This window comes from Lupinus angustifolius, chromosome LG01, assembly GCF_001865875.1.
Source record: "Lupinus angustifolius cultivar Tanjil chromosome LG01, LupAngTanjil_v1.0, whole genome shotgun sequence".
Taxonomy (NCBI): domain Eukaryota; kingdom Viridiplantae; phylum Streptophyta; class Magnoliopsida; order Fabales; family Fabaceae; genus Lupinus; species Lupinus angustifolius.
Window position 1 is genome coordinate 23166314 of NC_032009.1, and position 27729 is coordinate 23194042.

Here is a 27729-nt window from a genome sequence, read left to right on the forward strand (position 1 = left end):
TACGGTTTAACTGTTTAAATCGGATAAACTTAATATGGGTCATCTACTGGTTTAACATCTTGCTCGACTTTCTCAACATTGTTTTTTACACATACATAACATGATATAATTATGTAGTATCCTATTAATAAAAAAAATCATCAATAAATTTATAATTTCATTATTATTTGATTCTAAAATAAGATTAGTATAAAAATAAATATTATTTAACTCTAAAATAACTACAAACAATATGTAATGATTCATATTATTATTATTTTAATATTGCTATAGTAACATTATATTTTAATATTGCATAGGTAATCATATTCCTTTTATTTTTAAATAAATCACATGTCATGAGGGCTTGAGAGATTGACACATGTCATGAAGGAATTTTTTTATTATATAGGTAATAGATTCTTCATAATTTCCTTATGAATCATTAATCATTCTTTTTAACTCATTAATTACTCATTTTGCTCCCTGTACCCTATTCGTTGTTTCTTTGGATAAAAAAATTCCGATTTACTTGCTCATTTAAAAGTTCAAAAAACATTAATAGCTAGTTTTCTAGTTATGTACTTAACATTGATGTATAATTTTATGCTATTCACATTCTTATTTAACCCTCTATTAAAGTTGTAGCACACAAATTAAGAAATGAAATTAATATGTCTATTTGCATTAAATTTATGTAATATTGTATTAATTTGTATAATATCTCTATTATAATATATTCACTCATTTTCACTTATTATCTCTCTTATTAATTAGGTGTAAGTAGAGTTGTCAAAACAATAATTAAGATTTAGCTTTTCTAAAAAGACATTTGAACATAAACAAATTTGATTTGCTAAAAAGACAATTTAAAATGAAAGGAAAAGAGATATTTAATGAAGTAAAATTAATGATAGTTAATGAATAAATAAATGGTAAATAAGCAAAAATAAAAAGAAACTTTATGAAAATTAGCTAAATTTATGTCATAAGAGACCAATAACAAGGGAAGGAGAGAGTATTATTAGATAATAAAGTATGCATTTGGCTATTGATGTCATATTGCTTTCTACCATTTCCTTAATGGAATACTCAGCTCCTCCATTCCTTATATAATGATGGTGTATCATTATCCTTTCATTTTAAATATCTTCATGTTTTAGAAATTAATATTTGATTATACTTTTTCAAATATACCTTTGTTTATGTACCCAAAAAATATACCTTTGTTTATGGCATCATCCTTTTCATTTTCAATCTCTCTTTCCATGCAGTTCTTGTGATCTCATGGTTTTTTTTTGTTTCTCACATGTATCTTCGTACTGGAGGCAATCTTGTCCGAGCTGGAACATCCATAGGTACGTGGGGCTAACTCTTCCAACGGACATTTTTCCATCCACAAGACTCGAACCCGGGTTCTTGCTTAAGGGAAATCAAACATGTACCACTTGAATCAACGCTCGTTGTTATTATGGTTTGATTATGTGACTTTCTCATCCATAAGAGCTTTTGAAATTACAAAATGACTTAATATTTGTTTACACTTCCCAATAACTTAAACAACTCAGGCCAAAACTTATTTTAATGGTGCAACTCCACATTTAGTTCATAGTCTCCAAATAAGAATGAAAATGTTAAACTTTCCACAATGGTGGACTCATCATAATAGAGTGTTCAATTTGACTAAGAATTTTAAATTTGGCACAATTGTGGATACCAAGATGAAATCTCTCTCTGTGCAAATCTCAGGTCAAAGAATTAGTCTGAATAAAGGCCCAATTTGTTGAAGCCTCAATCAAAACCTACAACTTTATTAAGTCAAGATTTTAAACAAATTGAAAATCTAGCTTGGAAAAATCAACTACACATTGTGTTTTTATCCAATATATGAGCCCATTTTAGAAAGCCTTGACTTATTTAGTTTGAATATCTTTTTTATTTATCCACACTTCAATTTGATCCCATAAAGAACTTAACATACCATTCAATTTCTTTCTATATAATTGTGAAGATTTAATAATTTATCTTAAATATGAAAATTCTTAGGAACTTTCATGTTTTGTTGTTTCAAAATAATGTAAAGTATGTGGCTTGTTTTTGCTACCATGGTTTAGGTTTTATGAAGGAATTTAAGATGGTGGTCATGAATGGTTTTTAGTTGTGAAGGATAATAAGTGTTGAAAAGAGAGATTTTGTGTTGGGTGTTGCTCATAGGTGAAAGATGAAGATTCTTATTTTTTTTATTCATATTTTCTTTTCACTCTTGTGGGATGATCACGTGAAAAAATTGTGATGGTATAAAATACCAATGTGAGTGGAAATTTAATTTAAAGTTGAATAACTTTGTTTGTACAACCCAATTTGAGCAAGGTTGTCCTTTTTGTATGTATGAAATTTTGGTTGAGTCATGTGTATGTATAAGAATTAATAAGTAAGTGGAATATCAAAGACAGAGTAATATTTAACTATCTACATGATTTATGTAGGTAGGTAGATTTATAAAGTGTGTCAATTTAATACTACATTCAAGATGTGATTTAATGGTGGTTTTAAATAATTTTTATATAAGAGTGTCACTTTTATGTGTTCCCTGATTACTAAATAAAACTTGGGCAATATTATAATTCTAAACTTGAGATACATACTGAAGATAATTAAGATCTACAACCTCCTCTGTGTTAGGAAATAATTAAGATACATAATTTTATACCAGCTAATTAGTTATACATGCATGTCTTATTCTTAGAAAATGTGGAGATACCTATCTATGATGTCTCCATTTCTTTATCATGCACTAAAAAAGTGCAGGTTTATCTTGTTTGAGAAGTTGACAAGTCACTTCTAGAGGCTAAGATTGAAAGTTGAAAGAGATGCAATTGTGTTTAGATAAAAATTTTCAATTTGAAAAACGAAGGTAGAAGAGTTCAAATTAAATGTACAAAAACATTTTGTAACATTTATCAAAATCTTGAAAAACACCTTACTACAAAATCTGGGACATACTATTATTACAATATATCTGTGGTTTCAAACAAATCTAATAGTTTGAATATGTTTGGAGTTTGACCATACAATAATATTTCAGATATGTAGCAAAACCTTGTATCCTATTTTTATTATGAAAACTATATTATAAGTTTTTGAAGAATGTTATAATTATTCTTTAATCATTCATGAAAATAACATTTACTATCATTGTGCAAAGAATCTGTGGATGCATGAATCATTACAGGTAAGATTTACCCTTTTCCCTAGGAAACATGCAAACTTAATTAAATGGAATACATATGTGCTGATTCTGCTTGAAAAATATTCAATGGCCAAGGAAAAAGGAAAATCCTCTTCATTGGGAAAAACACCCTATATAGTTTAATTTCACCATGTATATCTAAGTAGTATTCATCTGATTCAGACCCATTTGGACTTTGTGTTATTTAAGGACAAAAACATAGAAAAGAGAAAAATAAAAGTGTAGGACAAATCTTAGGTCCACATGAAGAAAGAGGCAATGTGGTTCATAGTACTTAAAGCACATGATGTGCTAGCCATTTGGTTCCATGGGACCAAAGTTCAGCACTATATCTATGCACAATGTTTTAGTTGGATTCTCAATATTTTTTTGGCTTGGTTACTATGTTGTACTATGCAATGCAATCACTTTTTGTTGACACTTAACTTGTTGGATTTTTTTGGTGGGTGGTGATGAGGAACCCTTGAAGGCTAACTTTTTTTTTCTTGCTCATCATAGTACTGGTAAAAAGTTTGGTTGAAACATTCATTTAATGCAATGTACTGGACCTGCTGGCTTGCAATTTAAGGTGAAGGGACCAACACCTAGAAGCATCTTATCCTAGCTTTTTTATTACTAGAGGTTTAATACTTAATTCGGTAAACATTCATCAAACTCAAATATAAGCAAATCCAAAATATTTCTGAGATGAAACATGACATGCACTCAAACCAAAATATTTCTGAGATGCATAGTCATAGTTATTCTTAAGAGGCAAGATTGTACTTCACAGCTACAACTGATAATGGTAACAAATGTGACATGAATATAAAATAGAATGAAACATTCACCACAACTTGATTTGTAACATTTACTACCAGACACTATTCACATACACCCTGGTAAATAAGAAAAGCACATTCATAAATTTAGTGAAGAAAAGGGTATGAAACATTTGTGTATGATAAGTTGTAACATGCAGAAATATAATTCCATGAAATACATAGAATAACTCATGTCATAATTCACTTTAGAATTTTGAGCTTTCACGTGAATGTTTAGAAGAGGTGGTCCTTAAGATTGTGGGTTTCCCACTTTCCAGCACTTGTAGCACTCTTGAAAGTGGAACTACACAAATATCAAAATGGATAATTTTTCCAGAGTGGATTTTGAGTCACTTTGGACACACTTTTCCTGTTTATACCTATTGCTCAAACCATATTATGATATGTACCTTTCAAATGCTCCTCCACGCTAGACACAAATAATCAACAATCTCAACACATTATCATATTATTATTCACCATCATATTTAAAATTTAATTATCATATACTTTAAAAAAGGTAATATAAATGAGTAATAGATAATAATTTAATCATAGTGAATAGATATTACCTTATAATAATTTATTCCCCCATTGATGAGTTGAAATCTATCAACTATATGAGTTGAAACTGCCAGATTAATCAATTTAATTCATATTATTATCTATACAGGAAAATACCTCCACCAATTGCTTCTCAGAAAACCTTTATTATTCTAAGTAAAAAATGGTTTTCTTATTAGTGCCGAGAATATAAGTAATTGAAAGGGGAAGTAAAATATTATATTTTTATTAAATAGTGAAATATTCAATATTTTATTAAGAAAACCGAATCATTTTATGATATGTTTGGTTTCAAGAAATGTATGTTATTTCTATTTCTATTTCCATTTTAATTTTCAAAAAACAATTTTTGTTTCTCGAAAACGTGTTTATTATTATCATTTTCATTTTCAGAACTACTCACTCTAAACTTCACAAACTAAGACAATTATCATTGTATTAATTCAATTCTAAATTTTAATAATTAAAGTAGTTAAACCAATGATTTTATAGGATGTTTGTATATTTGATACCTACATTTTCTTTTTCCAATTGATTTTATGTTAACAATACATTGAAACAATTTTAATTGTGGAATTTGACATTAGCTACAACAAAGACGTTTGAAAAGTTATAACGATCATCATGCAGTTGTAGGTACTCTCCAAAAAAAAGTTAAAGTAAATTAGTAACATACAAATACTCTATTATTTAATTAAGGTTGCAATAACTTCATGAAACGTCAACTTTCATTCCAAAGTCATATATTATCACATCCATAATCAAACTATTTCAATAATGTCATAAGATAGGCGAAAAACAATTGTTATATTGAAAGATAAAAAATAAATTTTGTTATGAAAATATGTATTCGTCTAGATAGGGAGACACTCATCAATTGATTTTGACGTTTTATTGATCAATGGAGAAGGTAATTAAAAAATATATTCTCCTCATTCCATGACTTTTGATGCTTAAGGTCATACATATAGTTTAAAAATATTAAATGATATAAAACTCAATAAATTTGACTAAAATAATCACGGGATAAAAAAAGAAATGAAAAAACATGTAATGAAAAGATGAGTAATAAATAATAGTATAGTTGAAAAAAAATGTGTATTACGTTTCTAAAACATCAAATTTTTTGAAATAACATGAAAAAGTTAAAATATAAAAAATATGGAAATAATAAAATAACCAAAGTCTTAGAAATTTGAATAAAATGCCATTAACTCATTAGTAAAAATGTTGGAAATGATATTTTCTTATTTTCAAATTTTCCAAAAATAAAACTCATATTTTATGAAATATGAAATAAAAATAATAATACACACATTTTTCACCATTTCTTTTAATTTCATTTAAAAGTGAAAACAGAAAATACCAAAACAAACATTTATTTTCTTTTTTGGGTCAAAAGATAAAACTTTAATTAGATATTTATCAAAAGATACGAGGTACAAAGTCATAGAAGCGGAAGAGACAAAAGTGTTTGTTAGTTAGTTAGGAACATGTGATCAAGATAAAGAAGATATACAAAATTCAACGGCAATGGAGCAATTCTTTCTTAGAATCTTATGAACATTTTATTTATCATAAAGTTATTTGGTCGGTCTTGAAATTTATAATATAATATTCTTAGTAGAATACAAGAATCTTCCCTAATGTTTATGTTTGGTGTGAACCACATCTTCTATCCCAAACTTTATATTTATATCATGTATACTTTATTTTTCATTGATTAAAAAAGTAAAATATAAATTAAATATATAGAAGATGTGTTTGTTTGGCGACTTCTATGCCAATAAAAACTGTCACAATTAGAGCATCCAAAATCATGTGTAATGAGACTAATGATTTACATAATTTGATTATTTAGTCTTACAACCTTGACAGTGTTTCTGAATTTTCCAACAATAGAGAGAGTGAAAGACAGAGAAGTAAATGAGTTTGGGTTGTGGGGTTTACTCTTATCTTTGAACAGTATAGATTCATTTACTTATCAATTAATTACCACGGCCATGGTGTTATTTATGCATTAAAATCAAATAAATGATAGCAATGTGATATGGTCACAAACAACAGAAAAACAATAAAAAGAATCAGAGTTTGAGTCTAAGTTAGTCAGCTTTTGTATCAGACTCCTTCCTAATCCTTTCCTAATTTCCATCTTTTGTCTATTTTTATGGCCAATCACTTTCTTCTTCACAAACTAAGTAAATTGTGTCAAAATGCTCTTCAAAGTTTCCATTTTTACATTCTGGGGTGTTAGCTTATTGTGTTTTTATTACTAGCCCATGTGTTTTTTTGCAGGTGGAAGTGTTGATTTTATTTGGTTTTGATTCATGGAGGCTGAATTTGTGGAAAAGAATCAATTTTTAAATGGACATGTGGTGCCAGAGATTAAGGGTGTTGGTGTTGATGTTGGGAATGGGAAGAAGAGTTTAGAGTGGGATTTGAATGATTGGAAATGGGATGGTGATCTTTTCACTGCTATTTCCCTCAACTCAGTTCCATCAGATTTTAGGAGTCACCAGTTTTTCCCATCTCATCCTGAAAATGCTGCTAATGCATCTTACAACTCAAGCCAGGGAAAGAGAGAATTGGAGAAAAGGACAAGAGAGGTTCTTATAGGAGAAGAAGGGAAAGAGGTGCTGAATGATGAAGGTGGTTCCCTTAATTTGAAACTTGGAGGTCAAGTTTATCCTATCATGGAGGAAGGTGAAGAAAAAAGTGGAAAGAAAACAAAGGTAACTATTGGAAGTATTCCTACTACTGCTACTACCTCTAACCGCACTGTTTGTCAGGTTCAAGATTGTAGGGCTGATCTTAGTAATGCAAAGGATTACCACCGCCGTCACAAAGTTTGTGATTTACATTCAAAGGCTAGTAAGGCACTGGTGGGAAATGTTATGCAGCGTTTCTGTCAACAGTGTAGCAGGTTAGTTAGTTAGTTACTTAGTTAGTTACTTAGGTTACGAAAATGATCACTACTTTGGTCCCCTATCTATTTTCCGTAGATGAGTCCGAAGTATAAATTGTTTAAAAGCAATAAAATATGTTTTTTAGAGCATTACTTAAGTACTCTTGTTAAATTTATGGCAGGTTTCATGTTATTCAAGAGTTTGATGAAGGGAAGAGGAGTTGCCGTAGGCGTCTGGCAGGTCACAATAGGAGGAGGAGGAAAACACATCCTGATGTTACTGCAGCTAATGGCGGATCTCTTAATGATGAAAGGGGCAGTAGCTATCTGTTGATGAGTCTGATACAGATACTGTCCAATATGCATTGTGAGTTTTTGCACCATCAGAAGTTTATCTGTTTGGCTTTCTTCATAATGTATTTATTTGGCTGCAACATGGAACTTCAATGGAGATCAACTCAAGCTACTTATACATGTTGTTTGTGAATTTTTTTAGTGGTAAAATCTTATAGTGGTAACTGGTAAGTGTATTAGTTTGATGCTGTATCATTTGGACATGTGGTATCTTTGAGTTAAGATTTGTGGCATGATTGCATATTATAGGTCTGCAATTGGTGGTCTTGTACTTTATGATCATTCAAATGTCTTGGTTGAAAATGGTTCACTAAAACTGTGATTGGCATGAAGTACTTGATCAAAATGTATGATGTTGATTGTCAATTTTGTTGTATTTTCTGAGTGTACTGTCATTGTCGTTGTTTACCTCATTGTGTTCATAACTTCGTATGTTCTTTCTTATGACTTTTGGTTACACTCCTAATAGCAATGCTAGAAAATCTGAAAGTTTGTTCTGCTGAAACCTTTTTTCAAAAAAAGAAGAAAGTTGCCTATGTTCTGAGCTTATATTAATGCCCCTGCTGTTAAAAATTGTGTCTTTCCACTTTAATTCAAAGTTTCATCCATTGGCATATTTATTTGACTCCACAGATTATGCTTTCTATAAATTGCAGCAAATGGCTCAGATCAAATGAAGGACCAGGATATTCTTTCACATCTGTTGAAGAACCTGGCAAGTATGGCTGGTACAATTAACAGAAGAAGTGTAGCCTCCTTACTAGAAAGATCTCAAGGTTTGGTAAATGCTGAGACACCTAGAACTGCACATGATGTTCCCGACCTTAATTCTAATGGCCGACAAGCTTCCAAGCCTTCTGGTTCTTCCCTCAAGTTGGATGATAATGCTTTCATCCATCAGGACCCTCCTAAGTCTATAGCACAGTGTGAGACAGTGGCTGCTTATAGTATGACACAGAAGTGTATACCTTCAGTTAATGATGGAGCAGGAAATTCTAAATCTCCTTCTGAACCACAGCCTTCAAATGTACTTGCATCAAGGGACAACCTTCCGTCCCAATTGGTTGCATCCGAGACAGCAGCGGGAAGGAACGGCTTAAGTAACATTGACTTGAACAATGTATACAATGATATGCAGGACCATGTTGAGAATCCTAGGGAGCCTTGCCATCCTTCATGGTTACAATGTGACAGTCTCAAGTCAAGTCCACCACAGACAAGTAGAAACTCAGATTCAACCTCTACTGAGTCACCTTCTAGTTCTAGTGGAGAAGCCCAGGTATATATTTAATGTAAATTGAATTCATTTCCTTATGAATGATTAATTTGATAGTACTTCTATAATATTTACCTTTGATAGTACATTGTATCTGAAACAATGATGCAAAAGGTTTTCTAAATGATTGTTTCAGATTATTGTTTAGATATCTTTTCTGATAATGATATTATCTTTTGTGAAACATTGATAGCTCATGACTTTATATTTATTGTTTACAGAATCGCACAGATCGTATTGTTTTCAAACTCTTCGGCAAGGACCCAAATGAATTTCCTATTCTTCTCCGATCGCAGGTACTTTATGTGCCGCAAAATTGCTACAAACAGTTTTACTGCACTGTTTCATTGTGCATTTGTGCCGTGATTGATTTATGGTTTGTTTTGCTTTCAAGATCTTCAACTGGTTATCCCGCAGTCCTACAGAGATTGAGAGCTATATACGGCCAGGCTGTATCATATTAACAATATATCTCCGTCTAGAAAAATCTGCATGGAAGGAGGTATAACTTCATATTATGCCACAAATGCATGTTGCCAGAGTAAACCACTTCTGAAAGAAAAATTTAAATGTGATTGTTACTATTTTGATAATGCAGCTGTGCTGTAATCTAGGATCCAGCTTGAGAAAGCTTCTTGCTGCATCAAACGATTCTTTCTGGAAAACAGGATGGGTATATACAAGGGTGCAACACTCTGTAGCTTTTTTGTATAATGGTTTGTTCTCTCTCACTGTTTTGTGTTATCATTCCTCTCATATGATTGTAATTTTGTTAGTATCATCAAATACTTCTATCGTTGTAATTTGGTTACCAGAAAAAGTTTTTTGATTTCATGTATCCCCCCTGCAGGTCAGGTTGTCTTAGATGTTCCCTTGCATCTCAAAAGCCCGCAAAACTGCAGGATTTTATGCATCAAACCACTTGCTGTTCCTTCAAGCACAAGTGTTCAATTTACTGTGAAAGGGTTCAACCTTTTCCAGTCTAACACAAGGTATATTTCCTTACATATGATGATATTCAAATTTGTCGACTTGAAAGTTTCTACGCCATAGAAAAGCATTTTTGCATTGGCAGAGGCTAATGTTGAGTATACATGTATCTATTTGAGCTATACTGGATTGTTCAAGATGTTAAGCTATTGCTTACAATTTCAGGTTGCTCTGTGCACTTGAAGGGAAGTATCTAGTAAATGATAGGTGCCGTGATTTGATTGATGTGGCTGATGCAGCTATTCAGCATCTTAGCTTCTCATGTCATATACCAAATGTAACTGGAAGGGGGTTTATTGAGGTAATATCATACACTCATACTTTTTTCTGTGCATTTTTCTTTGTTTTTTCTTATGCATTATAAGTTTGTTATGTAATTATTACTATGTTCCTGAAACTAACAGAAGATAACAAGTCTCTGGGGTTTGCTTCTGATATGTCCTGTTCTAATAACTCGTTTGTCAGTGATTCAATATTTCTGTTTTAAAATCCCCCTCAATTAGGCTACTTTTAGCTTTTGTAAGCTTTTAGGTGACCTTAGCTCTATATGGTTTTGGCTTTCTTACAAACTCTTTAAAACCAGTCTTCATAAATGAATTGAGTAGAAAGTTAGATACTCCATGCTTTGAACATTACAGATTACACCAACACCAAACAAGTTTTCAAATCTTCTTAAAAAAGGTAAAGTGGCTGAATAGTGGCAAGCTACCCCATGAAAGGAAGCACAGAGATAGTTTTTCTATACATAAATCAGAGAATTGCTTAGTGGTAGATTTAAAATGTCTTTTCTATTTGTTTTACGTCCGAAGTTGTATTTTCATCCGAGTTGATAATTTTATTGTCAGGTGGAAGATCATGGTCTTAGCAGCTGTTCCTTTCCATTTATAGTTGCCGACCAAGATGTTTGTTCAGAGATATGCAAGCTGGAGAATGTGATTGAGGCAGCTGAGGCCACTAATGACATCCAGATGAATAACAAACACACGGAAGAGAAGACTCGGGCTTTGGATTTCTTACAAGAAATGGGTTGGATACTTCATAGAAGGAGTGTGAAGGTTAGGCTAGGTGCAAATGCACCTATGCAGGATCTCTTCCATTCCGACCGGTTTATGTGGCTTGTTGACTTCTCCATGGATCATGATTGGTGTGCTGTGATGAAAATGCTCTTGGACATTGTCTTTGAAGGTGGTGTTGATGCAGGAGAGCATAATTCCATTGAGCTTGCGCTGTTAGACATGTGTCTTCTACACAAAGCTGTGAAGAGAAACTATAGGCCTATGGTGGAACTACTGTTAAAATTTGTGCCAGTTAAAACCTCAGATGGTGCAGACAGTAAAGAGAAGCTAGTTGATAGATTCTTATTTAAGCCTGATGCTGTTGGACCTGCTGGATTGACTCCGCTTCATGTTGCAACAAGTATGAACGGCTCAGAGAATGTGTTGGATGCATTAACCGATGATCCTGGACTGGTAAGTCCTTTCTCATCTGCATGCTTAATGTATTTTTAGCAGTAGTGTTTGGCTCACAGATGAATATGATTTTCTGTTATGTTTTCTTTGGTTACCCCTTTTAGTAACTAGCAGTCATGTTCAATTCTATTTATAAAGCGCGCCAAACATAGAACAAAACTCTTATGTTCCGTTTCCTTTTATGTTCTGACACGTCTACCAAATACTACCTTTATATTGAAACTATTACCAACCATTACAACCCGGCCGCATTGGCCATAGCTACTGAATTGTCAAATTGTTTTACATTTCTATTCCCGCCTTAATTCTAATGTGACAAGCGTTGCAATGGAGTGAAACTCGTAATCAAACCAGACATTATAAGAGGAATGATACACAATATTTTTATCATTATGTCTGCATGTTCAGGTAGGAATCAAAGCATGGAAAAGTGCCAGGGACAATACAGGTTTGACACCAAACGACTATGCATGCCTCCGAGGCTATTACTCCTACATTCAACTTGTCCAAAGGAAAACAAGCAAGCAAAGTGAAAGACAACATGTGCTTGATATCCCTGGTACTAGTACCCTTGAGGACAATAACACAAAGAGAAAGCACTTAGATATGCATATGACATCTAAAGTTTTTTCAAGTTTTGAGACTGAGAAGATTGGAACCACTAGAATGGCACAACAATGTGGTCTGTGCCAATACAAGGTTGCTTTTTATGGAGGCATGAGAACAAGACTTGTTTATAGGCCTGCAATGCTGTCAATAGTGGCCATTGCAGCTGTATGTGTATGTGTGGCTTTGCTCTTCAAAAGTTCACCTAAAGTTTATTATGTGTTCCAACCCTTCAAATGGGAATCATTGGATTATGGGTTTATCTAATGCTATATATATCAGTTGCTATTAGCACTAGCCACTAGTCTATGTTTTTTGGGTATATTTTTATATGGACATATATAGTCATACATATGCATTATGATATCATTCGATCTATGTAGCCGACTTTAACTAATGAAAGTGAAGCTTAGTTGTTGGTATGTATAGTAATATACATTAGCTGTCATCACTTGTCAAAACATATGGGAAGCAAATGGTTATCATGATTTATGTAGTTATGACATTATAGAAACAACCAACAACCATGTAATATACACAACCAAGTTTCTACAGCTTAGTAAAAAGATCTTCTTATTTAAAAATGAGATTGGACCCAAATTGCTTTCTTATTTTTTCCCTTCGTTATTACCTCAATGAAGTTGCCTACATAGTTATAACACCGTTAGATGCAGGACATTGATGAGGTCACTGTAATGATACAAAGCCCATTACACAGAAATATCTGCCCAAAGATGAGACAAATGAGTTTTCAAAGGCCAGTTAATGATGTATCTCGTGTAGAAAGTAGACTTGTCATCAGAGCATGTTGATAATCACATAAAAGTCACTTATCTAACAAGTTTGAGTAATTTATTCTAGCAGGAAAATTTGGGAGGATTATAACTATAGTTTGAATATTCCTATTATAAAAAAATGTTTGATCAAGTCTTGGGTAGTTTGCACTAGGAGATTATTAGAAGCCCAATAAAAGAGTATAAGAAATGAGTCTTGGTCCAATTTTGAGAAGATAATTTAGAAATTAATGCTTTCTCAATGAATATGAGAGTTATGATGCAACATTATGGTATAAATGATAATTTCTAGAGGATGACTTAGAAATCAATGTTTTGTCAATGAACATGAGAGTTATGATACAACATTATAGCATAAATGATGATTTTTAGAAGATGACTTAGAAATCAATATTTTGTCAATAAACATGAAAATTATAATACAATATTATAACATAAATGGCGATTTATGACATAGAAATCAATGTCTTGTCATTTTGTTTATTGGTGTAAGATATTTTGTAAAAAAATGTATGCACCAACATTTTGTAAGAGTTTTTTTATATTTGTATCTATAATTTATATTTAATCATCATTGATCTCTCTTAACTATAACTTAAACAAATCCATAATAAATGGAAATAATGACCACCATGATTAAACTTAAACAATAACACACATCTTTAACCTAAACAAAAACATTTTTTCTTAAAAGAAACTCTGCCCTAGTTAAGTACTTAAATTAAAAAGCTTTTGGTTGCAAGTAGTACATAAATTAAAGAAAGTATTATTTGTATATAAGCTAACAATAATATCATATTTTTGGGAAGTAAGAAATGTTAATTTTCTTTTTTATGTAGGACCCATATTCCTTTTATCAAAAGGATTTTGGCAAGGATGTAAGGTCTTATTACATCTCAACATAATCAAAAGGTTAAGAATTTGATTTTGAGAGCAACATTTATTAGAAGAAGTAATTACACCCCAAAAGTTCCTTAAGTAAGAAATATGAGAGAATATGTATACAGAAAAAAGGATTTGGTTTGTTATAAGGAGAAAATAGTAATTTGAAACAGAGTTTGAGGGTAAGATTTTTGTTGTTGATGGTTAGGGGTTTAGAGTTATTTTGAGTCTAAAAAAACAATGAGTTCCATATCTATCTCCTTTTCTTGTTCCATCATTCCCTCTCCAATTCCCCTTCACAACAACAATTACCCTTTCCCCACAACAACCCAAGCTCCAATCTTTAGGGTTACCCTCTTCGCCATTTCATCTCCCCCTTCCAAATCTCCTTCTTCTTCATCACAAGATGTCAAAAAGAAACATTGGAAACGAGGTGAATTTCCTGGTACTTCTCAAACACAGAGTACGAGGAGGACCCCAATCAAGAACATTAAGAAGAGGTTGGATAAAAAGAACATCGCTAAGGCATGGGTCAACACTGTTGCTGAAGCTTTGTCTGAACGTGTTGAAAAGAAGCAGTGGCTTCAAGCACTTGAGGTTAACTATCTCTTTCTCTTCATTTTCTTTCATAAAGATACTATCTTTCATGTTATCAATGTTTTTAATTTAATATTTTAGAGTTCTATTTAGTGTTTAGTTGGTTGTACCAATTTCATGGCTTGTGTGTTTTATAAGAATTTTGTTGGGATGTTGTGTTGGATTGATTATTGGGGTGGTAAGAAACATCAAGTGAGCAAACTCGATGTAGCAGAGACGAGACGAGAATGTTGTATTGGATGAGTGAACTCCTTATACATGGCAGGGTTTGGAATGAATGTATTGGGCAAAAAGTTGGGGTAGCACCTATCGTAGAAAAGATGGTAAATTAGACTAGTAAGGAGGGTAAATTAGACGGAGGCTATAATGTGTAGGGTAAAGATTTATATGTAAATGATTTATCTATAAACATGATTTATGACAAGACGTTATGACATCTTTTAGTGTATATAGTCGACTGTACTTAGTGGGAAAGGCTTGGTTGTTGTGTATGTGATTATAATGAATTCAAACTTGGAATGATGCTTATCTAAATTGAAATTATGCTTTTATTGATATGAATGTGCAGATATTTGATATGCTTAGAGAGCAATCCTGGTACCAGCCCAAAGAAGGGACCTACATGAAACTCATTGTGTTGCTTGGAAAATCTGGTCAACCCCACCGTGCCCGTCAGCTTTTTACCATAATGATTGAAGATGGTTTGGCGCCTACTCCTGAACTATACACAGCCTTACTCGCTGCATATTGCAGGAGCAATCTGATTGACGAGGCATTTTCAATTCTTAATGAGATGAAGAGCCATCCTTTTTGCCAGCCAGATATTTTCACTTACAGCACCTTAATAAAACCTTGTGTGGATGCTTTTAAATTTGACTTGGTTGAGTTGTTGTATGTAGAAATGGCGGAAAGATCTATCACACCTAACACTGTCACTCAGAACATTGTTTTGAATGGTTATGGCAAGGCAGGGAAGTTTGATGAGATGGAGAAAGTACTGTCTGGTATGCTGGAGAGCACTACGTGCAAGCCCGATGTTTGGACAATGAACACATTCATCAGTGTCTTTGGTAATATTGGTCAGATTGATATGATGGAGAAATGGTACAAAAAATTCTGTAACTTCGGGATAGAGCCAGAAACACGTACTTTTAATGTTCTGATTAGTGCCTATGTAAAGAAACGAATGTATCATAAAATGTCATCTGTTATGGAGTATATGCGTAAGTTGCAACTTCCATGGACAACCTCTACTTACAACAACATGATTGAGGCATTTGCAGATGTAGGTGATGCTAAACACATGGAGTATACGTTCGATCAAATGCGTACCGAGGGTATGAAAGCAGATACCAGGACTTTCTGCTGCCTTATCAATGGTTATGCAAATGCAGGTCTCTTCCATAAAGTAATTAGCAGCATTCGCTTGGCTGCCAAGTTAGAGATAGCTGAGAATATCACCTTTTATAATGCAGTATTATCTGCATGCGCAAAAGCAGATGATTTGATGGAAATGGAGAGAGTTTTCAATCGAATGAAAGATAACCAATGTCAGCCAGATGACACAACATTCTCGATCATGATCGAGGCATATAGAAAAGAGGGTATGAACGACAAGATATACTATTTGGAGCAGGAAAAACAGACAATGCTTACTGATGATAAAATAGTGAGTGAGCCTGAGGATAAAATAGTTCAGTCTTAAGACTGCCACTGCATTTGTATTACCTCCATTTTTCCGGAGCATATGTTTAGTGACCGGTTGCATGACGAACCTTCATTTTTCATGATGAATGATAACAGCTCCTGCCTAACATCATGTTTGTTTGTTGTAAAGTCATGTTTCATTTTTGGCTTCCCATCCTATTGACAAAGAATTTAAGCATATCTTTATTTTTTTATGTACAGAGTTGATGGACTAATTAGTTTATTTGTCTTTTGTCAAGTTTGAGCTCATGTTATTATATTTTACTTGGAAATTGACCAATTTTCCTGTATGGTCAATATCTTTGTAAAATGTTGAATTGACAACAAGTACCAGTTTCTTTTGAACTGATTCAAAATCGCTTTCCTTAGGTTAATTCATCCTCATCACCCTCAAGTATCTGATGGCTAAGGTTAAGGATTGCTTCATTATGTGACTTCATTATGTGACTGTAATAATAATAATTTCACTAAAGTTGTCCTTGTAAGAGATTCATAGGCATTTTGGACATCTTATGGGATCAGAATCTGTTGTTTTGAAACATGTCCAAACCAATAACAATAAAAAACAGAAAAAATAATGAATTTTTAATTTTTTTAACTAACATAACATGTTTTCTTTGGTTCGGGACAAATTTTGAGAAAATAGATATCCCATCTCATGACCATCACTTTCAATTTAAAGCTCTTTTCTGTTAGAAATCCATCAAGTAACAATTTACATGAGAGCTTATATCAATAAGGTTAAGAGGATACCATGCATAATAAAACTATATATATTTGTCTATGAAATTTTTATTTAACACCATGATATTCTTCAAACTTAAACAAAGATCTCAGGTTACGTACATATTACTTCATTATAGCATACCAATAGCTTGTGTCCTTACATGAAGCTAGAAAAGCAATGAACCATGCCTCTTTGATATCTTTGCGTGCTCACATTTAATTCTGACCTCATCCATCTTCCAGATTCATAGTAAAATATTACCATGTTTGTGTCATAGCTTGACTTTGGATATTAATTAATGTATCTGTGAAAGCTCATTAGTGATTTAAAAAAAGGGTTTGGTTTGAATAACATATTATTAACAGCATGTTAAGTAACCATTTACATGCCGGGGAGTAAAACATGACATATAACATGGCTTCATCAACTGCCAAAATAAGCTATAAAAAATTGCAGCACAGCACTTGTATAAGAACATGTCACGCATGGAACATATATCCCAGGTTTAAGGTCCTTAGTATTGTGTTGAGATGGCTCAGCTGGTTGGTGAGGATGAGATAGAGTCTCTGAGAATCGAGTTGGCTGAGATAGGAAGGAGTATAAGGTCCTCATTTAGAAGCCATGCCTCGAGTTTCCGGAGCGTTCCAAGCGTCGATGCTGTGCAAGATGTTGAAAGTTATGAGGAAGAGACATCACTATGGGCTGAAATACAGAGGTTACCTACTTTTGAGAGGATTACTTCAGCTTTGGTTGATGTACATGATGATGATGGCATGAAAACAAGAGGGAGAGTTCAAGGGAAACAGGTGGTAGATGTCAGCAAGCTTGGAGCTCAAGAACGTAACGTGTTCATAGAGAAGCTTATCAAGCACATCGAAAATGATAATCTTAGACTATTGCAGAAACTGAGGAAAAGAATTGACAAGTAATCATTTTTCTGACTCTACACATTCTTTTCTCTTTTTTCATTTAATATGACATATAGTTCATGTTACTTGGGCATGGTTCGCACGCCAATTATAACTTTTCATCTGAGTTTTACATTGCTATAAAGGACTTCTACTACTGCTACTAACAAATGTACAAGAAGGTCTAGGCCAAATTTTCCGGGGTGTGAAAGATTGATTTTTAATTGGGTCATTTCTCTCCTTTTAGTATCCTATATGGTGGTTTCGACTAAATCTTCTACCATGTAGTATATAATAATTTATCTATGTAAATGTGATTGAATATTTTTGGTTGATCTGTTTGCTTTGTAGAGTTGGTATTAAGTTACCCACAGTGGAAGTGAGGTATCAAAATCTCTGTGTGGAAGCAGAGTGTCAAGTAGTTCAGGGCAAGCCCATACCTACTTTGTGGAACACCCTAAAAGGATGGATCTTCGTAAGTAACTTACCTAAAAACATCAATATCTTATACCTGGATATACCATTTTTTGTTTTTCAGTTTATTCTTTTGCTCGATTTTCAATTTTTGCTCTTTTTTTTAAAGGACGCCGTTACTTTGTCAGTTCTGAAATCTCAAAATTCCAAGAAAATCATAATCAAAGATGCCAGTGGCATTATTAAGCCTGGAAGGTATGTGTTACAAAGTTTAGCAGTTTTTTAATACTTTGATCATTCAATGTCAGTTATTATTGTTGTTACCTTATGTTCCAAGTGCTGCTACGAAATTGGAAAGCAATAGTCCAATAGTAACATCTTCTGATTTGTTTGCTATGCCTTGATTCTTTTACAGGATGACCTTATTGCTTGGTCCACCGGCGAGTGGCAAAACAACATTATTGTTGGCATTGGCTGGAAAACTTGATCATTCTCTCAAGGTTCTCAATTTCAAGATGCAACTGTAATTTGTAGATATTTCGTATTAAAAAAACTAACATTCTCTGAATATTTGGTGCTCAAAAGTGGTGTCTAAGTTAATAGGTAACTTCATGTCAAAATATTTGAAGATTTGCTTACATCATTTTTATATTTAATCCTATTGTCATTGCTACATGCATTAGATTTAATGGTCACTACAAGTTTTAATTTTTTGTCCTAAGGCCAATGAACTAAAGATGAGGCCTTCCTAACAAACTTATTGTCTTTCCGAATATTAACAATGAAATTATTTATGCATGACCCATGATTGTTCTAATGAATGCATTATAAATGCTATTTATAGGTTGAAGGAGAAATTTCTTACAACGGACACCTGCTAGACGAATTCATTCCTCAGAAATCCTCGGCATATGTAAGCCAATATGATCTGCACATTTCAGAGATGACTGTGAGGGAAACTCTCGATTTCTCAGCACAATGTCAGGGTGTAGGAAGCCGAGCTGGTAGGTATACATAAAGTTAATATACAAAATATTTTTAATTCAATGAGTTTAAATTACGAGTTTTTTTCTGTGTATGAAAGAACTTCTGATGGAAGTCAGTAGAAAGGAGAAAGAGGCAGGGATAGTGCCAGACCCTGATTTAGATGCATATATGAAGGTACTGTAACATACTTCTTTATCTTCATATATTGTTCATCTCCAAGTCATGTGCAGATTTATCTATACTATAACTGAAATAAGTTGTTCCTATCACGAAAACAAAACGCAAAGTACAGATTAATCAGTTTAATTTTAATGGTTCCTTGCATATTATAAATGCAGTTTATCATGTTTCTTTACTTGATAACTAATAACTGTCAGAAACGAATGTAAAAATAACCAATTATTCTGTTATATTTTAGCATAAGAATGCTTGTTGGTAACACAAATGTGACAGCAAGGATTGACACCTTAGGAAAGTAAGCATATTCATCCAGCTAAACTGTGATATAGAAATGAGCTTCATAAAAAATAGTTCTATCTACCGCAAGAGCTTATAAGTTATAATAGTTTCCATAGTACGGTGTTTATATCCTCTTCTAACAAATGAGAAGAAATCGAAAAAAAAGTTTAATACGTTAACTTTCTAGCTATATCCTACAATCAGTTTGCATCATCCAATAGACAATTACTCAAAATCCATCAAGGCCTTGTCAAGATCTTGGTTTCAAAACTCGATGTTATTTCTATTCAGGGGTCATCTTTAGTCCTTTTACTTCTCATAATCCAACACTTCACAGATCCGGTTAGACATGAAAAATTAGCAATAATTAAGTTTGTTTGAGAAGCCCATAGGATAATTATGGAGAATGTGTTTTGTAAGTCATTACAGTCCTTCAAATTTGCTATACATTCCTGAAGATGATTAACTTGACTGTATTTTTTATGTTAAAGGCAACATCATTAAAAGGACTGAAGAGCACCCTTCAGACAGACTATATTTTAAAGGTAGTATACTCATTTTCTAAATGAAGCTAGAGTTTCAGTAGATTTTCTATCATTCTCTCCGATAAATATTGTTCAGTTATTCTTTCACTGATTGCTACAATGACTTACAGATCCTTGGTCTTGATATATGTGCTGATACATTGGTTGGAGATCCTATAAGAAGAGGTGTATCTGGAGGTCAAAAGAAAAGGTTAACTACAGGTATTGTTGCCATATTGTATATTATCAGCTTATGAAACTTGTCGACCTCTAGACAATTATTTGATATGTGACACGACTCTGGTGCATCATACAGGGGAGATGATTGTTGGACCGACGAAAGCTCTATTTATGGATGAAATATCCAATGGTTTAGATAGCTCCACCACTTTCCAGATAATCTCTTGTCTCCAGCATCTGGTGCATATCACAGACGCCACTGCATTAATTTCACTGCTTCAGCCAGCACCAGAGACCTTTGATCTTTTTGATGACATTGTCTTAATGGCAGAAGGGAAAATTGTGTACCACGGCCCACGTGATTATGTACTTGAGTTCTTCGAGGACTGTGGGTTCAGATGCCCACAAAGAAAAGGCACAGCCGACTTTCTTCAGGAAGTATGTCAAGCTCTATATTGAAACACCATTTCTGACATGATAACTTCTAGAGTGTTATGATTACTATGAAATGTTTTTTTAAATCCAGGTTATCTCTAAAAAAGATCAAGCACAATATTGGAGCCGGACAGAAGAACCTTACAGTTATGTTTCTCTTGACCAGCTCATTAAGAAATTTAAGGATTGCCCTTTTGGTCAAAAGCTAGAGAAGGAGCACTTGCAGCCATTTGATAAGTCTCAGAACCACAAGAATTCACTCACATTTAAAAAATACTCATTAACAAAATGGGAATTGTTTAAGGCTTGCATGATGAGGGAAATTCTTCTAATGAAAAGAAATTCTTTTGTCTATGTCTTCAAGTCAACACAGGTATTTTCTGTGTTTTTATTTTGCTTTTATACCTTTTCTAACACAACTAATATTCCCAACTTCTCATTTTTCTAAGAATCTTCATATTCTTTATCCATGCAGCTTGTCATTGTTGCATCAATAGCAATGACCGTTTTCATTCGGACAAGAATGACCGTTGATGTTCCCCATGGGAATGATTTTATGAGTTCATTGTTCTATTCACTCATCATACTTCTTGTTGACGGATTTCCGGAATTGTCTATGACTGTAGCAAGACTTTCAGTTTTTTACAAACAAAAAGAGTTGTCCTTTTTCCCACCTTGGGCATATGCAATCCCTTCTGCTATTCTAAAGATTCCACTTTCTCTTTTGGAATCTTTCATTTGGACAACACTTACTTATTATGTCATTGGTTATAGCCCTGAGGTTTCCAGGTTAGTCCTCATCAAAAGCTAACTTTGTTCCCGAATATTTACTCGCATCGTATTAGATATGGTGAGTTTAATTACATTGCAGGCTTGTGATACTCATCAAGCAGAAGGTTCTGCATGTCTCATGATTTTTTTTCATTAGTGATATGTTTTATTGCCGAAGATGTTGGAAGCTTGTGTTTGATCTAGTTGATGTGTATTGTTTTTTCACTATATGAACTGTTTTGGAATTCTGGCATCATAACTATGTTCACACTTCAATTCTTTTCAGGTTCTTCCGTCAATTCCTTCTTCTATTTACAGTACACCTTACATCAGTATCCATGTTTCGATTCATTGCCTCGGTTTCCCAAACTGTGGTTGCTTCTGTGATGGCTGGTACTATGAGTGTACTATTTGTTTTACTATTTGGTGGCTTCATCATCCCAAAACGTAAGAATCTATAACTGCTTTACTTTTAGCAGTGGATTTTACTCAGATTATCATGCTCAGATGCTTTTTATTGCAGCATATATGCCATCTTGGTTGAGGTGGGGTTTTTGGCTTTCTCCTTTGACATATGGAGAAATAGGCTTGACAGTGAATGAATTTCTTGCTCCTAGGTGGAAAAAGGTAATCAAATATTTGTGCTCCAAAGAACACACATTGCACTCAAAAGTAGTGGTTTGGCTTCTCTTTCTATTTTGATTAATAATGTGATTATATAGTTTCATATGGTCCTGGGTAATAATTCAAAGGCTCAAATTAGAATGTCTCTTTGCTTTGCTTTCACACAAAAACAACATCAACAATCAAGTCTTAATACCATAAATATTTCTTAATCGTTTTGCCTATGGTTTTTCTTGGCCTCCTCTTTCTCTAGGAATTGGACTAGCCCACATTTAATCTACTCTCCTTAAAGGGCTTCTATCGATCTCCTCTACACATGTCCAAACCATCTAAGGCGCGATTCTACCATCTTTTTTACAATAGGAGTTACTCTAACTTTCTCCTTAATGCATTCATTTCTAATCATATATTGTCTAGTGTGTCCACTCATCTAGCACAACACTCTCATCTCTACTATATTTTATTCTCTTGTTGATATTTTACCACCCGATATTCAATCTCATATAACATTGCAGATCTTATAGTCGTGTGGTAAAACCTCATCTTAAACTTGAGCAGTACCTTTTTACCACATAAAGCAATCCGCCATTTCATTTAACTCACTTGAATCTTATGTTTTACATCTCCGTCAATTTTCTCATTATCTTGTTTGATTGACCCAAGATACCTAAATCTAGTGACTTGTAGTATGATATGATCCCCAATATTATTTACATCTATAGTAGGATTTTCCACTTCTTAATAAACTTCCATTCCAATATATGTGAAAAGGCCCCAAAAAACCATCAGCAGCAATGTTTGTTATCATCATTATCTAGCTTCTTTCAACTTTTTCATCTTAAAATTGTATGTCACATGGTTTTGGCAACTAGGTGCAGAATCCTAGTAAAATTGAAAGGAAAAAAAGAAAAGTAATTGATCATGAAAGATCCCTGAATTTTATCCTTCTATCAAATGTGGCTCATTCATTTTGGTATTTTGTTATTGAAGATGTCTGGCAATGCAACACTGGGTCATCAAGTACTTCAAAGTCGAGGGCTAAACTTCGATGGTTACTTTTATTGGATATCGATCGGTGCCTTAATTGGGTTCATAATATTATTCAATGCAGGTTTTACCTTGGTGTTGACATTCTCTAAGTGTAAGATTATCCCTCATTGCATACTTTGGCAATGTTAAGTAACAAGTAAAAATGATTTTAGACCTGTATGCTAACCTTCACTTTGGCTTTGCACCATCAGCTCCTGCAAGGTCTCGCGCTCTTATATCTTACAAGAACATCTCCAAGTTACAAGGAAAGCAAGAAAGCAATGGTAGCTTTGGTGGAGATACGGAACCCGCTGATGCTCTTCTTGAAAGTACTGCAGAACCCAAAAAAGGTGAGTAGTTATCATGTTCATGTGATCATGTGCATTTTTTTTATTTCAGTTCTGCTAAACATATGATCTTCCATGTCCTTTTCTTTTTTCTCTTAATTTGCTGTTAAATGTAAACCTTGAGTATAAAAATATATGAATGAGCAGTTTTTCTTGTCAAAAATGATTCTGTCCTATATTTCTTTTATCATTTATCCTTTTCTTTTTCAGGAGGGATGGTTCTGCCTTTTCAGCCACTGACAGTAGCATTCCGTGATGTGCATTACTATGTCGATACCCCTTTGGTACATTTCATTGTGTTAAATACTTGTTAGGTGTTAGGTATGAAGAGAAGTTACATCCATAGACATGTTTGGGTAACTCTACCATATTAATGCAGGAAATGAGAAATGGAGGTTATAATGAGAAAAAACTTCAGCTCCTTTCTGATATTACTGGTTCATTCAGACCAGGCATATTAACAGCATTGATGGGAGTCAGTGGAGCAGGAAAAACAACTTTAATGGATGTTCTATGTGGACGTAAAACTGGTGGTACTATAGAAGGAGAGATTAGAATTGGTGGTTTTCCGAAAGTTCAGGAAACATTTGCTAGGGTGTCAGGTTACTGTGAACAAAATGACATTCATTCTCCAAATATAACAGTAGAAGAATCTATAATGTTTTCTGCTTGGCTTCGGCTTCCTCCTGAGATTGATGCAAAAACCAAAGCTGTATGATTTTATTCTCAACGCATCACAATTATTTGTCTAATTCTGAGCTTCTTTACTTGGATTCATTTCCTCTTATGATTCCATTACTTCTCAGGAATTTGTAAACGAAGTCCTTCATACTATCGAGCTCGACGGGATCAAAGATTCTTTAGTAGGCATGCCGGACATTAGTGGTTTATCAACGGAGCAAAGAAAACGGCTTACCATAGCTGTTGAGCTTGTTGCTAATCCTTCAATCATATTTATGGACGAACCAACTTCGGGCTTAGATGCAAGAGCAGCTGCAGTTGTTATGAGAGCGGTGAAGAATGTTGTTGAAACAGGAAGGACTGTTACATGCACCATTCACCAGCCAAGTATTGATATATTTGAGGCATTTGATGAGGTAAACTATTGTCCATTAGATTTTGCATACATACTGAACCCAGATTCTACGAGAGTTCCCTTTGACTGTTGAACCTGTTTATCCGAGAGTACTAAAGCTTACCACTTCCATTTTTGAGGTCAAGCTTACCACTTGCATATATACTCCTGATGTTCATGAAGCTATGGTTTTCTATATTCATCTTCAGCACATTATTGATCATACCATAAAAGCAGCAAATAGGTTAAGCTTGAAGAGAAATATCTTCATAAACTAGCATGCAAAATGCTTATCTTATAGTTGAATCTCTTCAACTGATAGCCATAATATCATGCAAATTCATAATCATACTAATTATGGTTCTTCTCTTTCAATCCTCTAAGTTGATTCTTATGAAAACGGGAGGACGCATAATCTACTCTGGCCCACTTGGACGGCACTCAAGTAGGATCATTGAATACTTTGAGGTTAGTTTTCCGACAAACTTCTTTTTCATCTAAAACATATAAGTATACCAGGAGTGCATTGTTTTCCTTTCGGAAGCAAGTGGTTGATTGCATTCTTGCAACTTGTGTTATATAGAATATATCAGGAGTGCCAAAGATCAAAGACAACTATAATCCATCAACATGGATGCTAGAAGTTACTTCAAGGTCTGCAGAAACTGAACTTGGAGTAGATTTTGCCAAAATTTATAGGGAATCCACCTTATATGAGTAAGTAATCACAAACAACTTCATTTATATACCTTTGCTTGAGAGATAAATAGATTCTACTTTTTACTATATCCCAGTAAATATATAGTATCACTAACACCAACAGATTAGTAATTATAATTTTATGATTTATGGTTATATACAAATTAAATAACATAATCTTGGAGATTGCTTATTTAGTATCCCTATAGGACCAATCTCAATGCAAATAGTGCTGGCAAAAGAACATGTATATAAGTATGTTGTGCTAGAATGTGTTATTATTATATTTCAGTATGCATTTCATGTGTACATGACGTGAGTGCAGGCGGAACAAAGAGTTAGTTAAGGAATTAAGTTCACCACCTCCTGGCTCAACAGATTTGTATTTTCTTTCTCATTTTCCACAAAATGGCTGGGAACAATTTAAAGCATGTTTATGGAAACAGCATTTGTCGTATTGGAGAAGTCCTTCCTACAACTTGCTGCGCATTATTTTCGTCATTGCCTCATCTCTTCTGTTTGGGATACTGTTCTGGAAGAAAGGAAACAAAATGTGTGTGAGCATAATTCTGCATTAGACTATCTTTCCTCATTTTCTTAAACTAGATTGCTACTCCTAAAATGCTTTAGACACTTGGATTCTATTTCATTTATTTCTATTGAAAGTCAAGTAGGATTAAAAAATGTAGTACAAAAAGGACTAACACGAAAATATGTTACTTTGTTTCGCAGAAATAACCAACAAGATCTGTTCATTGTATTTGGCTCAATGTTCACTGCTGCACTCTTCTTTGGGATAAATAACTGCTCAACGGTTTTACCACATGTGGCAACGGAGCGCAGTGTTCTATACCGTGAAAGGTTTGCGGGAATGTACTCCCCCTGGGCCTATTCTTTAGCACAGGTTTACTTCTCTATAAATTTCCAAAATTATGAATTCAACATGAAAATGGAGAAAGCATTGCTTCATCCTTACTAATCATAACTAATAATTTTCACTGCATAGTGCATACATAAGTTCAGAATTCAATAATATTGTGATAATTTTTAAGGTAACTTGGATTCATTTCTATTGTAGGTACTAATTGAGGTTCCCTATTTGTTCACTCAAGCTGTTCTATATGTCATAATCACATATCCTATGATGGGTTACTATTGGTCCGCGACCAAAGTATTTTGGTTACTTTACAGTATGTTCTGCAACATACTATACTTTAACTACCTAGGAATGCTCCTTGTTTCAATAACACCAAATATTCAACTGGCTTCTATTGTGGCTTCATCTTCCTACACCATGCTGAATTTATTTTCGGGCTACTTTCTGCCGCGACTTGTAAGTTTCTTCTATATCTGCATATAACTTGTTACTAGGAAATATATTTACTCTAATATATCTAATAGAGGATGCTTGTTTTCACATTGCAGCAAATTCCTAAGTGGTGGGTTTGGATGTATTATCTATGCCCCATGTCTTGGGCACTGAATGGAATGCTTACTTCACAATATGGAGATATAAACAAAGAGATATCAGCATTTGAAGAAACTAAAACAGTTGCTGAATTTTTAAAAGATTATTATGGTTTTCACCATGATTTTCTAGGTGTAACTGCTATAGTTCTCATTGCTTTTCCCATTGTATTTGCCCTTCTGTTTTCCTACTGCATTGGAAACCTCAACTTCCAGAGAAGATAAAATGTTGAGTTCTGAGACTATCTATCTAGAAATATGTATAGTAGTTTTGAGTGATTGTACTGTAAATTCAAGTCTTAAACCTATCTCAAAAATATTTATTTAACAGTGTATTTAGTACATAGTTTAAAGTCATATCCAAATAATAAAGTATAAACATTCATCTATATATTATATGATTCTTATTTGGGAGTCATAAGGTAGTCTAATGGTTAAAGTGGAGAGGTTTAAATAATGAAGTGAAAGAGGGTGTGGATTCGAGTCTTAGTCATAGCGAATTCAAAAAAAACAAATATGAGGTGGTTTGATGGTTAAAGGAGAAGGGGTGAAGAAAGGAGGTTGAGGGTTTGAGTCTCGCCCACAACAAATACTAATATACTAATATTTGCCGATAAAAAAACACATGTCTAAAGTTATATTACATCATAGTAACAACATGATTTTGTTTGTACTGGTTTTATTTTATATTTTGAATAGCAGCTTTCTTTTGCTTTATTTTATAATCAATGGTATCTTTTATCCTATAGGTAAGGAACTAATTTCTTTCATAGATTTGTGGCTATCACCTCCCAACAAGTGAACCTTTGACATTTCGTTGGTATTCCACTTTTGTTTATTTCTTTTTATGTACTTACAAATAAAAATCAAAATAATGGATATTTTTAGTTAAAATAAGATATATATA

At 33.4% G+C, this 27729-nt stretch overlaps 5 protein-coding genes across 8 annotated transcripts in view; 4 read left to right on the forward strand and 1 right to left on the reverse strand.

Moving 5' to 3' along the window:
• Positions 1–1189, reverse strand: part of LOC109356743 (pto-interacting protein 1-like) — an 8299-nt gene extending 7110 nt beyond the window's left edge. Inside the window, exon 1 of the mRNA XM_019600268.1 lies at positions 1177–1189. The gene's annotated coding sequence lies outside the window, so the exon portion shown is untranslated. The remainder of the gene's footprint in view (positions 1–1176) is intronic.
• On the forward strand, positions 6411–12700 carry LOC109356769 (squamosa promoter-binding-like protein 1). 4 transcript variants are annotated; one of them, XM_019600293.1, is made up of 11 exons: positions 6411–6794; positions 6892–7519; positions 7684–7868; positions 8512–9134; positions 9353–9427; positions 9526–9633; positions 9730–9847; positions 9982–10123; positions 10287–10422; positions 10967–11590; positions 11999–12463. In XM_019600293.1, the coding sequence occupies exons 2-11, from the start codon at positions 6924–6926 to the stop codon at positions 12461–12463; spliced, it is 3072 nt and encodes a 1023-aa protein (XP_019455838.1). In that variant the 5' UTR covers positions 6411–6794; positions 6892–6923. The 4 variants fall into 4 exon arrangements, with proteins under 4 accessions (XP_019455838.1, XP_019455846.1, XP_019455855.1 ...); XM_019600301.1 differs by having other exon boundaries at positions 6411–6697; XM_019600310.1 differs by having other exon boundaries at positions 6411–6561.
• LOC109356790 (pentatricopeptide repeat-containing protein At3g06430, chloroplastic-like) lies at positions 14042–16399 on the forward strand. Its single transcript, XM_019600332.1, has 2 exons — positions 14042–14469; positions 15038–16399. The coding sequence occupies exons 1-2, from the start codon at positions 14113–14115 to the stop codon at positions 16172–16174; spliced, it is 1494 nt and encodes a 497-aa protein (XP_019455877.1). The 5' UTR covers positions 14042–14112; the 3' UTR covers positions 16175–16399.
• LOC109356799 (pleiotropic drug resistance protein 3-like) lies at positions 17346–27165 on the forward strand. Its single transcript, XM_019600344.1, has 24 exons — positions 17346–17828; positions 18163–18286; positions 18395–18480; positions 18641–18725; positions 19070–19229; positions 19310–19386; positions 20163–20216; positions 20327–20417; positions 20512–20813; positions 20902–21183; positions 21286–21599; positions 21868–22028; positions 22105–22208; positions 23196–23346; positions 23447–23584; positions 23792–23865; positions 23961–24293; positions 24388–24678; positions 25041–25124; positions 25240–25373; positions 25681–25908; positions 26088–26259; positions 26434–26688; positions 26781–27165. The coding sequence occupies exons 1-24, from the start codon at positions 17434–17436 to the stop codon at positions 27045–27047; spliced, it is 4362 nt and encodes a 1453-aa protein (XP_019455889.1). The 5' UTR covers positions 17346–17433; the 3' UTR covers positions 27048–27165.
• Positions 22280–27729, forward strand: part of LOC109362128 (receptor-like protein kinase ANXUR2) — a 21290-nt gene continuing 15840 nt past the window's right edge. Inside the window, exon 1 of the mRNA XM_019607753.1 lies at positions 22280–22291. The gene's annotated coding sequence lies outside the window, so the exon portion shown is untranslated. The remainder of the gene's footprint in view (positions 22292–27729) is intronic.

Coding starts and splice junctions, on each gene's coding strand:
- LOC109356769 (XM_019600293.1), top strand. CDS start 6,924: ATGGAGGCTGAATTTGTGGAAAAGAATCAATTTTTAAATGGACATGTG. Junction 9,428..9,525: donor CTATTCTTCTCCGATCGCAG/GTACTTTATGTG, acceptor TTTGCTTTCAAG/ATCTTCAACTGGTTATCCCG. Junction 9,634..9,729: donor AAAAATCTGCATGGAAGGAG/GTATAACTTCAT, acceptor TTGATAATGCAG/CTGTGCTGTAATCTAGGATC.
- LOC109356790 (XM_019600332.1), top strand. CDS start 14,113: ATGAGTTCCATATCTATCTCCTTTTCTTGTTCCATCATTCCCTCTCCA. Junction 14,470..15,037: donor AGTGGCTTCAAGCACTTGAG/GTTAACTATCTC, acceptor ATGAATGTGCAG/ATATTTGATATGCTTAGAGA.
- LOC109356799 (XM_019600344.1), top strand. CDS start 17,434: ATGGCTCAGCTGGTTGGTGAGGATGAGATAGAGTCTCTGAGAATCGAG. Junction 21,600..21,867: donor TATAGCCCTGAGGTTTCCAG/GTTAGTCCTCAT, acceptor AATTCTTTTCAG/GTTCTTCCGTCAATTCCTTC. Junction 24,679..25,040: donor TATTTGAGGCATTTGATGAG/GTAAACTATTGT, acceptor CAATCCTCTAAG/TTGATTCTTATGAAAACGGG.